The following is an 11,989-nucleotide window of genomic DNA, read 5'->3' as shown; positions in this document are numbered from 1 at the left end:
CCCCCCCCCTCTTTTGCCTGAATAAATTTAAATTTTTCCTCTTCCTGAGTTTTGCCCCATCCACCGAGGCAAAAGCCTGAAGAATTTTCCTTTGAACCTACCCTCACCACCAGTTGCTTTATCTCAAGGAGCTACAAAGGTGGTCGTTTTGACTCTTGTTAGGCAGTGCTGGTCAGCAGGGAAAATGCCAGCTGCTTTGATGCCCTCTGTTTCTGCTCCCATCCAAGCATCTCCTGGAGCTTTCTGTGTTTCTTGGCCTTCGTCCCCAGCAAGCGGGGTGGGACACTGGGACCCCAGCTGGAGAATGTGGCCAAGGAGCCAGCAGTCATCTTCACAAAGGAGCAGAGGAAGGCCTCCTTCTTCTTAATGAAAGTAACTGTGACCATAATGTTGCCCCAAGTCTAAAAGTGCTTTTCACCTTCACCTGAATGAAGGCAATTTGATTTGTCCTAGAAAACCAGAGCCCTCACCAAACCTGTCCCCTTTCTCCCCAAACCCGGCCACTTTCTGGGAGGGAGACCCATAAAGTCTGGGCAGAGAGATTGGGTGGGGGAGGCTGGTAATAGAGTCATGCTGAGGTCCGAGCTGATCTCTCGGGCTTTGGACCAGACCAAAGAGTATAGGACAGTGATGGGCAACCTTTTGAGCCAAAAAACCAAGCATAACTTGGGCGGTGTGCCACTTTGAGAAAAAAACCATAATTTTGTGATATTTATAGTTTTTAAATAACAAAAATGTATTATTGTAATATATAACTACATTTAATAAACAAAAATAGGTAAATTAATATAGGTAGAATTGTCTTCTATAGTGCACAGAGTGTCTACACTACACTACAGCAAATGTTTCATCCTCGGCATGCAGCCCCATACTTCTCTGCATGCAGCCACATGTGGCTGCGTGTCATCGAAAATGTCTACACGTGTCTGTGCTGACACATGTGTCATAGGTTTGGCATCACCAGTCTAGGAAATTATGTGGGGGATACTTTAAGGGCTTCTCGTTTGTAAAAATAATAGGTAAATGAATTATTGATTATAAACTTATTAGATACTCTGCTTGTTATGCTTACAAAGTATCTTCACTTTATATAATTGAAATGAAGCTCATGTGTGAACTTCTCTTTAGGGCCAGGTGCAAGGATGCTAAGGAGACTCTTGTTATATAAAAATAAACTATTTGTTGAGAATATACAGATAAAAAAGGATTTCTAATTCTAAGGGATGCTAACTCCACCCAAATAAAACTTCCTGGTTCTGCAAGGAATCGCTTCTCCTGTTTCCATAGGCTATATTGATCCTTCCTGATCTGATTAACTGAAATTTTCCCTATTCTATAATAAAACTAATACTATTATCCTTATAAAAAGTTATAAAAATAACAAAGGCCAGCTGGCTGAGCCTTAGCAAGAACCAAATTAGGACTCTGAGTTTTAGCAGACTCAGAGTCCAAACCAAAGACCAGGGTTTCTTTGGTCTTCTCAGATATAAAAACAATTTATGAAACAATAGTCACTAGTGTTTCCCAAGTTGGAAAAGGAAAATCACTTAGCTCCTTCAGTTTTTTTTCCCTCCTGTCCTTCTACCTCAGACAAGAGAGAGAAAAGAAGATGTCACCTCCTCTCAGCACTCCAAGAGAGAGTAATTGTCACACCCAGAGACTATCACAGAAAAACCATCACACCTTCCCTCACACTGTCATCATTTGAAACTGACACTCTGTCTCAGATCTGTTTAAAACTCCAATTCTTTCTCAAGCCAGCTTTTCTACTTCTTAACTCTAAACCAATATAACATTTATTATTCATATTATTAATATATAATAACACATTATATCATTATTTTATTAATAATTAATAGATTATCATGTGCTATTATATTGTATTGTTAATTATAATAGCATGATATTTATTATATAATTATTATAATTATTATATCATTACATATAAAATATAACCATATAATTATATATAATACATAATTATGTAATATATACTATAGTATGATTATTAATAATTAACATGTTATTATTAATAACAAATTAGTTTCTAATATCATCCTTATAATTTCTTCCTTTGAACACATGGAGAGATAAAAAATCTCTTCTGTATGTTCGCTATTCTACATAATTCTTTTTTTTTAACATTTATTAATATTTTTTTAAGTTAACATGGTTACATATTACATAATTCATGCTCTTACTTTCCCCTTCACCCCCGACTTCCCCCTACCCCCCATGGCTGATGTTTATTTCCCCTGGTTTTAACATGTGTCATTGATCAAGACCTATTTCCATATTATTGATACTTGCATTGGTGTGGTAGTTTCGAACCTACATCCCCAATCATGTCCGCCTCAACCCATGTGTTCAAGCAGTTGTTTTTCTTCTATTTCCACTCCTGTAGTTCTTCCTTTGAATGTGAGTAGCATTCTTTTCCATAAATCCCTCAGAATTGTCCTGGGTCATTGCATTCTACTAGTACAGAAGTCCATTACATTCTATTTTACCACAGTGTATTCTACGTAATTCTAAAGCTATGCCTAACATTATAATTATATTTCCCCCCCAAAATAGTCTTACTCTTACACCTATCTTATCCTATTCTTATTGCTACATCTTATTTATGCTAACCTGCACTAGGGATAAAAATCAAAGAAAACAAAATTTAAATGAAGACAAATAGTCACTGAAAACATACTTGTACAAATGCAAATGCATAACATACATAAAAATACAAAATGCATACTTCTGAAAAACTTGAAATTGGAAAATGAGGGAATGTCCTTTGATTGGGGAATGGCTGAACAAATTGTGGTATCTGCTGGTGCTGGAATACTATTGTGCTCAAAGGAATAATAAACTGGAGGAATTCCATGTGAACTGGAAAGACCTCCAGAAATTGATGCAGAGTGAAAGGAGCAGAACCAGGAGAACATTGTACACAGAGACTGATACACTGTGGTACAATCGAACATAACAGCCTTCTTTACTAGCAGCAATGCAAGGATCCAGAGCAAGGCTGAGGGACTTATGAGAAAGAACACTAGCCACACTCAGAGGAAGAATTGTGGGAGTAGAAACACAGAAGAAAAACAACTGCTTAATCACATGGCCTGATGGGAATATTACTGGGAAGGTAGACACTAAATGATAACTCTAGTCCAGCTATCAATAAGGTAGAATTAGGTCTTGATCAATGATACATGTAAAACCCAGTGGAATTGTGTGTCATCTATGGGGGGGTAGGGGGTTTGGGGGAGAGGGAAAGAACATGAAACATGTAACTATGGGAAAATATTTAAAATTAAAATAAAAAAATCAACAACAAAAAGCTTTTGAAACAATAAGGTTACAAAAAAATTTAACTTGTGTTTTACAAAAGAGTAAAGTCTATCTAAAATAATAACTATGCAAAACTCATGCAAACTGCATCTTATAAATCCTATTTGAACAATTCCAATGAAACTTTTTACTATGTTAAGACTTTATCCTACCACTAATACAGCAAACCAAAATTAACTATATTAAAACTCAAAATCAACTTGCTATACTAATGAAATCAAAACTTTGCAACAATTTAACTACATACACTTCCATATAAATATACAGATCTATATAATTTCTACACCTGTGTATGTTATGTACGAATTATATTATAGACTATGTATATAGTATTTACAAACTATTTACATGTTGCAGTAGGAAAATAAATTTCCCCCCTTAAGATAGTTTCAGAAAATCTTAAAGATTTTCTTTAGAAAGATATGTATGTTCTCCTGATGTTATCTCCTAGGTACACATAAAGTCTTTCTGTGAGATAAGATCTTATTAATTTAATGTGTACAATCATTATTATCTTCCCAAGGTGTTTTATCTGTATTAATTTATTTCCTAACTACTCATCACCTGGTTATGATGTTTCAGAGTTTGTGAGAAATGTGTCCTATATGTGAATGTTATTTTGTAGTGAATACTTACCAAATCTTCAAAGTCACCTCCTCTGCTATTGTCTTCTGTTTTTGTGCTGTTACTATAGTGAAAGTGTGTAATGTTAGAATGGTGCAAAAATCTTACAGTTCATATCCATAATCAGACTGTGTTCCTCTTCTCTGTGTTGATTTTTTTCAATGTTTTTGTTACAGTGCAATCATCCTTTCTGCTGTCATCTTCTCTGTTTCTTCTATGTTGTCTTCTTCTTTGTCTTGTTCTTGATCTCTGTCTCCATTTTATTATTCTTCTTGAACAGTTTTTCTTCTGATGGCTTTTTGACTGCAGCCATGTTGTCTGATGTAATCTCTTCTGCTGCTGTTGCTTTTTTCACATGCGAGCAATGCAGCCATGATTCTCTAATAAAAGAACAGCTGAAGAGTGTCAAAATAACATGAAAAGGCCCTATCCATAATGGTTGTGTTGCACTAGTTCTATTAAAGTTTTTGACGTAAACTGAATGTCTAGGTTTTATCATATGGAGTACATAATCTAATGGACTCCCTTGAATTAAAATTCCCATTTCTTGTAATTCTCTAACCCTGTTTTGTAACTCTGTGATGTATTCAGCAAGTGCAAGATCTCCTCCAAGCATAGATACATAAACTGTCCTAAAACTTTTTGCCTGTAATGGTGAATGTCCAAATAACATTTCATATGGTGAGATATGTATATCTCCTCTTGGTCTAGTGTGCAGAGGCAAAATTTCTGGCCACCTCAAATGAGTTTCTGTGCATAATTTCCCAACCATACTTTTGATTTCTCTGTTTAGTCTCTCTGACTAGAACTTTGTGGGTGATATAAGACATGAAATTTTGGTGTGATACCCAGATTCTCAAAAACTTGTTTTAGAACTGAATCTGTAAAATGTCTCACTTTGTCAGAATCTCCTCTCAGTGGTATACCAAATCTTGGAATGATCTCTTTCAACAAGATTTTGGCTACAAAGCTTGATGTGTTTTTGCTAGATGGAAAAGCTTCTGGCCATCTAGTTAGTTGGTCCACTCTCACTAGGCAAAATTTAAACTGTTCTGAATTGGGCATGTTGATGTAATCTATTTGCAAATGCTCAAATGGTGTGTGGGCTAGTGGACAACCATCAAAAGCTTTTTGCTTAAATATGCTTTAATTGAATTATGCACACACAGAGCAAGCTGGGCAGATCTTATTTGCCACAGTGCTAATTCCCAGAGCTATCCAAGTTCTTTTGACATTATCAATTAATGCTTATGTCCCAAAATGACTCTTTTTTGTGTATTGTTTGACAGATGAAAGAGTAAAATGCTTTTGGAAGAATTGGTTTTCTCACTGACACTATCCAAATCCCATTTTCTTTCCTAGCTCCAAAATTTTGTCCCCACTTCTGGACCTCTTTGTCATTGTATGCTTTTTCTAAATCTGTGGTATCTATAACAGAGAGATTCATAATGCAAGCTGGAGCATTTTGTGTAGCATATCGTGAAGCCATATCTATCCTACAATTTCCTCTGGCAATTAAGTCTTGTCCAAAAGAATGCCCTTTGAAGTGAATCATTGCCAACTCCTTTGGTAGTTAAGAGAGATGACAGTAATTCTCAAATTATTTCTGCATGAGTGATTCTTTTTCCACTAGATGTTAAAAATCCTCTCTGAAGTCAGAGAGAACCAACAGCATGGCAAATTCCAAATGCATATTTGGAATCAGTGAAAATATTTGCATATTTGTCTTTTGCGAGCTTTCATGCATGTTTTAGAGCAATTAATTCTGCTCCCTGAGCACTTGGGTTCCTAGGTAGTGAAGCAAATCATAGGGTCTCAAATTCACCTACTATCGCAGCACCTGTTAATCTTATTCCATTCTGCATATATGATGATCAATCTGTTAATAAGACCAGGTCAGGGTTGTCAAGAGGTGTGTCTGACAGATTTTCTCAAGGTCTTTCTATCAGTTTCACTACAGTTTCACAATCGTGCAATGGTTCCCCCTGTATCGGTAAATCAGGTAATAATGTAGCTGGATTTAAGTTGTTGCATCTCTTTAGTGTTATATGTTCATTCCCCAAAAGCACTATGTCATATTTAGCCAGGCATTGATCTGAAAATGCCTGTTTTCTGAACTTTCAAAGAAGTGCCTAGACTTTATGTGAACAATAAACTGTCAGTGGGCAGCCTAACACTAAATCTGCAGATTTGGTAACAAGCAATGCAGTTGCTGCCACCCCTCTTAAGCATGGAACTATTCCTGTGGCTATGGGATCCAGTTGACCAAAATAACATGCAATAGGATGTTAGTTTGGTCCTAAGCACTGTGTCAAAACTCCTGAAGCTATTCCCCTTTGTTCATGGACTTAGAGTGAGAATGTTTTTGAATAATTAGACAAGAGCAGAAGCTGATAATGTTTCCTTTAACTTTGTAATTGCTTGCAAATGCTCTGGTTTTAGCTTCAGTGGGTCTTTCTCAATGTCTTTCATTAAAGCAATCAGTGGTTTCATAAGTTCACCATAATTAGGTATCCATTGTCTGCAAAAATCTGTGGTTCCTAAGATGGCTCTGAGTTGCCATTTGGTCTTAGGGGCACTCAGATTTTGTATGTCTGCTGCTCTCTTTTGGGAAATGCTTCTGGACCCCTCAGATAGCACAAACCCTAAATATTCTACATGAGGAAGACATCATTGAAGTTTAGCTTTTTATATTTTGTGTCCCCTCTTGTAGAGCTCACACAGAAGATATTTACTATCACTGGCACACTTTTGCAGATGGTGATGCTAGAAGTAGATCATTTACAAAGTGAATGAGCTTACTATCCTTGAACTGGATATTTTTCAGTTCTTTGTTTAAGATTTGGGAAAACAATGAAGGACTTTCACAGAATCCCTGTGGCAAAAGGGATCATGAATATTGATTTCCCTACCACGTGAATGTAAATATCTTCTGTGAGTCTTTGTGTATTGGTATTGAGAAAAAGAAGAACATAAATCAACCACAGTAAAATATTTTGCATGACTTGTGATAGATGAAATGATGGCAGCAGGACTTGGTATAATTGGGTAAGATTTTACCACATGGTCATTGACAATTCTTTTTTTTTTTTTTTTTTAAATCCTTACCTTCCATCTTGGAGTCAATACTGTGTATTGGCTCCAAGGCAGAAGAATGGTAAAGGCTAGGCAATGGGGGTTAAGTGACTTGCCCAGGGTCACATGGCTGGGAAATGTCTGAGGTCAGATTTGAACCTAGGATGTCCCATCTCTAGGCCTGGCTCTCAATCCACTGAGCTACCCAGCTGCCCCCGACAGTTCTTAATTCTTGAACGAACTGATAGACTATTTGTCCTTCAGCATCTAATTTGGTTTTTTTAAAAGGTAAAATTGGGTGTTATATTCAGAGATGCATGGTAATATTATGCCTTGCTGCAATAATGAGTTTATTATTGGGGTGATCCCATCAATGGCTTTTTTACTAAGTGGGTATTGTGGAATGCATGGTGGTGGACTTCCTTTAGTCATTACTTTAAGAAGGGTTGCTGATTTTAATAACATCTGTATAATAATAAAAAAAACAAACATCTATAGAATCTGTAGCCTATAAGCCTCCTGGAATATCATCTGTTATATCATAGAGGTTATTCCCTTCCCCCTCTGACTCTACTGTATCCAGGAATAATATAGGGAAAAGGTTCAGGGATTCTTCTGAGAGTTTCAAAAAAATATCCTTGGTTGGTATACATACTATGGTTGCTCTCAATTTACAAAGAAGATCCCTACCCACTAAATTCATTGGGGAATTTGGCATTAAGAGGAAATGGTGTTCTACACTTAGAGGTCCAAGGGAAACCATTCTTGGTTCTAATTTCTTTACTCTTTGTGGTTTTCCCGTCACACCCACAACTTCCATTGAACCCACTGCTTTGCACTCTTCAGGGGATTTCTGCAATACAAATTTGGCAGCACCTGTGTCCAAGAGACAATTGTAAACTTCGGTTCCTATTTTTAGGGTTACATGGGGTTCTGTGCTATTTTCTGGATAATGGACAGGTATTGTAGGAGCTAACACACTAGGATCAGGAAAACTCAACACTTGTTTCTATTCCTCATTCTCTAATTCTTCATTGATTTCTTCTGTAATAATTTGCCATGTTTTTAAAATCTCTTTGTCATTTTCACTAGTTCTTATTTTATTGCCTATACTTCCTAGTCCATTTTCTTCTTATACTAGATCTTTAACTGTATAGTCTTTGGCACATCTTCATAATGAAGTTGTACCTTTTTGCATATCAAGTTTTTGGGGATTCCTACTAGCTACCTGGGGATATTTTGGACAATCAACTGCTTTGATATAGTCTTGCATGGAATTCAGGTCTGGGGCTTGTTGTGAATTATAGTAGCATCCAGTATCAAAATAATTTGGGTAGTTTGCTCTCCCATACTGGAATGCATTATTAAATCCATTATTGAATATGTTGTTAAACCCACAATTTCCATATCCACTTTGCCTGAATCCATTAAAGAGATTAAACCTATTGCCCTGGTTTCCCTTGAAGTTTTGTCCAAAGAATTGTCCCCTAAATCTGCACTCTCTCATGAGATAACCAGGTCTGTCACAGAGATAAAATCTTGGGGTTTGTATTGTCTGGAGCTGTAGTTATTTCTGAGTTGCCTATAAGTTCTTAGTGCAGCAATTTTTTTTTCCTGTACTTCACTGGATTTCAGTTAAGCTCTCTGATTTCTTTGATTAAGTTATCAATTATATCATTTTCCTCTTCTGATTGCTTATCTTTCTCATCACAGAAAACATCATTAGCAATTCTCTGAATTTTTTCAAGACCCATATCAAACCAATTTGGACAATTACTCTAAAAATAATTTCGGATCGCAGGGCAAGCATTTTTCACAAACTGCCTGAGAATGTGATTTACGTTTTCCTCTCTTTAAACATATAACCCAATCCATTTTTCAGCAGTCAATAATTCTATCAAGTGTAGGGAGTCTCTCCCACTTCCTGCTTTAGGCATTCAAATTTAGACCAGGTTCCCGGGTGTCTGGAATTTTGTTTCATAATTTCAATTATTGCCTCCCTGGCTGTAATTAAGTCTCTGTACCCCACAAACGAGTTAGCTTCCCACCCAGGATCCTTGGTTGGCCAATCGGCAGTTTGGGGGTTCCTATTAGTATCCTCTATAATCTACTGTTTCTCCTTTGTCAATAAGGATGTCAAAGTCCAAAAAAGAAGGAATGTAAAGCTTGACTAAGCGCTTGAACTGCTTTACAACTCCCATTGGTTCTTCATATTTTGTGGTATTTTTCTTAAGACTGTCTATGTCAGCTTGTGTAAATCTTTCTTTTGTGGCATATGAGATTCAGTACACCATGCTCTGGGGACACCATGGATACCTCCCTTAAAAGAAACATATGAGCTGGTGTGCTTTCTAATGCTTCAGTTTCCATTTCTAATTTAGTTGGTTTATCTGATTTAGTCACACCCTCTAATTTAGTTGCTTCTTGCTCTTTAGTTTCTGCCATTGTCCCTTTAGCCATGAGTAATTCCTCTACCGAGTTCGCATTCTATCTAGTTTGTTCTCTAGATAGTTCACTTTTTTTTTTAAAACATTTTTTAAACCCTTAACTTCTGTGCAGTGGCTCCTAGGTGGAAGAGTGGTAAGGGTGGGCCATGGGGGTCAAGTGACTTGCCCAGGGTCACACAGCTGGGAAGTGGCTGAGGCCGGGTTTGAACCTAGGACCTCCCATCTCTAGGCCTGACTCTTCATCCACTGAGCTACCCAGCTGCCCCCTCATAGATAGTTCACTTTGAACATTAGATCATTCTTTGCAGTAGCTTGCTTGATGCTTGCTTTTAAATGTTTAAACACGACTGTCAAAGATTTGATCATCACGTAAAAGCACAAGAAAACCAATACTAGTACAGGGACGTAAGAGATGAGTTCGGGAGTGTCAATGAGAGTACTGGCATTAGAAGGTCATAGGCAAGTGAATTTTGTATATATTCCGGTACAATAAAGAGAAAGAGATTTGGCAGAAAAGCCATATCTAACAGGAAAAGCTCGATGGTGCTTTTATGCAGCTAGTTGCCTGGGAGAAGGGCTTTGGAGCCACCTAGAGCTCAGCTTGCAGTTATTGCAGCTCCCAGTTGCTGCTGCTTCAGTGGGACCCTCTGCGGGGATAACGGACCGGACCGCTGGCCCCCTAAAATCAGACTTTCTGGCTCTTTGTCTTATGGAGCTCGCCAAAATGACGAAGGCAATACTTTAAGGGCTTCTCGTTCCCTTCCGGCCCAAAGTGGGTGGACAGAGAGCCAGGCCTGGAGTGAGGAAGCCCCAAATTCAAATCCAGCTTCAGACACTTCGTAGCCATGAGTGCCAAGGCAAGACGGGATAATGGCCGGCCTCAGTTTCCTTATCTGTAAAATGAGCAGGAGAAGGAAAGGGCACCCCAAGAGCTGGCTGGGGCTGAAAGGCCCGAACCAGCCAAAAGGTAGCCTAGTCGGAGATTCTCATTGGACTTTTTCTCTCTCTGAGTACAAAGTCCATGCCTGGATTTAGAATGATAAAAAACAGAAGAGTTAAAGCAGATGTTGGGAGCAGGCCAGTGGCCAATAGCCCTGGAGCCCAGGATTCAGAACGGCTTCTTGTGAGTGCTGCATACAGGCCCTCTTCTGGTCTGTGGGGGTGTCTGCAGCCCCCCTTCTCCCGCCCATGGAACCTCCTTGCGAGGCAGGGCCCGGCTGGCCTGGGCTCCACTTGTCTCTCTCCCTATGGCTCCCCTTTCCTGGGCCAAAGTCTAAGGAGGAGAAATATGGCTCTCCTGGCGAGGGAGGTGCTCCAGAGGTCCAATAGCACCTTTCCAAGTCCCGTGGGGATGGCTCAGGCTTCCGAGGATAACCCCGGCAGCTAGGGGGCGCCCCAGGGCACAGAGCACTGCTCTCCCCCCAGAGGTGCTGGTTCTCCCGGAACACCCTGCACACCCCAATATTAATACTAGCTAATACGGCACTTACTTCGGCCCAGCGCTTTCCAAGTACAACCTAATAGGATTGACCCTGGGAGGTAAAGGGGCTGTTCTCAACCCCATTTTACAGATGAGGAAACTGAGGCAAAGAGAGGCGAAGCGATTATCCAGGAAATCTAGGACCGGATTTGAACTGATTCCGGGCCTTAATTGATGTGGGAATGACGTTGGACTTTTAAAAAATAATTGTGTTTACCTGTACTAGAAGAAAAAGTAAAACATTTAAAGAAAACAAAGGGCTTTGCCTATTGGGCGAAGTCAGTGACGTCACAGAGGGCCTTGCTGGGATTGGCTGCTGTCCAGGGGGCGGGGCGGGGGCGGCCCAGACCTGGGGATGTTTGGGAAATAGTTTTGGGGAGCCCCCGACTGTAATCATGACAACCCATGAGATGACTCATGACAAAGTAGCCACTAGTTCGTAATCATGGTTTCTATACAGTCGTGAGGAATTACTAATATACGATCCGTGCTCCTCCGCGCCCTCTTTCCTCCTGCCAGTGGACGGAGTGGGCGCCGCGCGGGGGCTTTCGGGAAATGTAGTCTTCGGATGGCGGCCCGGAGGCGCCGAGCGCTTGTGCTCCGGCTTCCGCGGTTTCGCCCCAAGGTGCTGCCCACAGGCTTCCCGGCACCCTGGGGTGGGCTGAGGGGAGCGCCAGTGGCGGGAAGGAGTGGGGAAGGCGGGGGCGAGGGGGCGGAGCCACGAGGGTGTTTTTCCTCTCCAGGTGCCTGGAAGCCCTCGGGGCCCGGGAACCTGCAGTAGCCTTGGGTAAGCGGACCCCCTCCCCTCCGCCCCCCACAGCGGGTTCTATGGGCCGGGACCTGGGGGTAGCCATGACCGAGGGGGAGCTGTGAAGCCCCGAGGCCGGACTGGCCTCACTTTGCCCCTTTGAGGAGCCCGCGCTGGGGGAAGGCGGGCAGTGAGGCTGGCAGGAATGAGAGGGGGAGTTCAGGGCTCTTTCTCCCCCCCCCCCCATCCCCTGCGCCCTCCCTCCCCCTCTCT

At 40.3% G+C, this 11,989-nt stretch overlaps 1 protein-coding gene across 1 annotated transcript in view; it reads left to right on the top strand.

The window, feature by feature from the left end:
- LOC123240704 (NACHT, LRR and PYD domains-containing protein 14-like) overlaps nt 1-11,989 on the top strand; it is a 54,732-nt gene that overhangs the window by 22,968 nt on the left and 19,775 nt on the right. The window contains exons 3-4 of the mRNA XM_044668424.1: nt 11,429-11,593; nt 11,712-11,837. Coding sequence (XP_044524359.1) covers nt 11,429-11,593; nt 11,712-11,837 — 291 coding nt within the window. The remainder of the gene's footprint in view (nt 1-11,428; nt 11,594-11,711; nt 11,838-11,989) is intronic.

The sequence above is a fragment of the Gracilinanus agilis genome, chromosome 3 (assembly GCF_016433145.1).
Source record: "Gracilinanus agilis isolate LMUSP501 chromosome 3, AgileGrace, whole genome shotgun sequence".
Taxonomy (NCBI): Eukaryota; Metazoa; Chordata; class Mammalia; order Didelphimorphia; family Didelphidae; genus Gracilinanus; species Gracilinanus agilis.
Note: the sequence above shows the minus strand (reverse complement) of the source record. Positions and strands in the feature narration are given on the sequence as shown.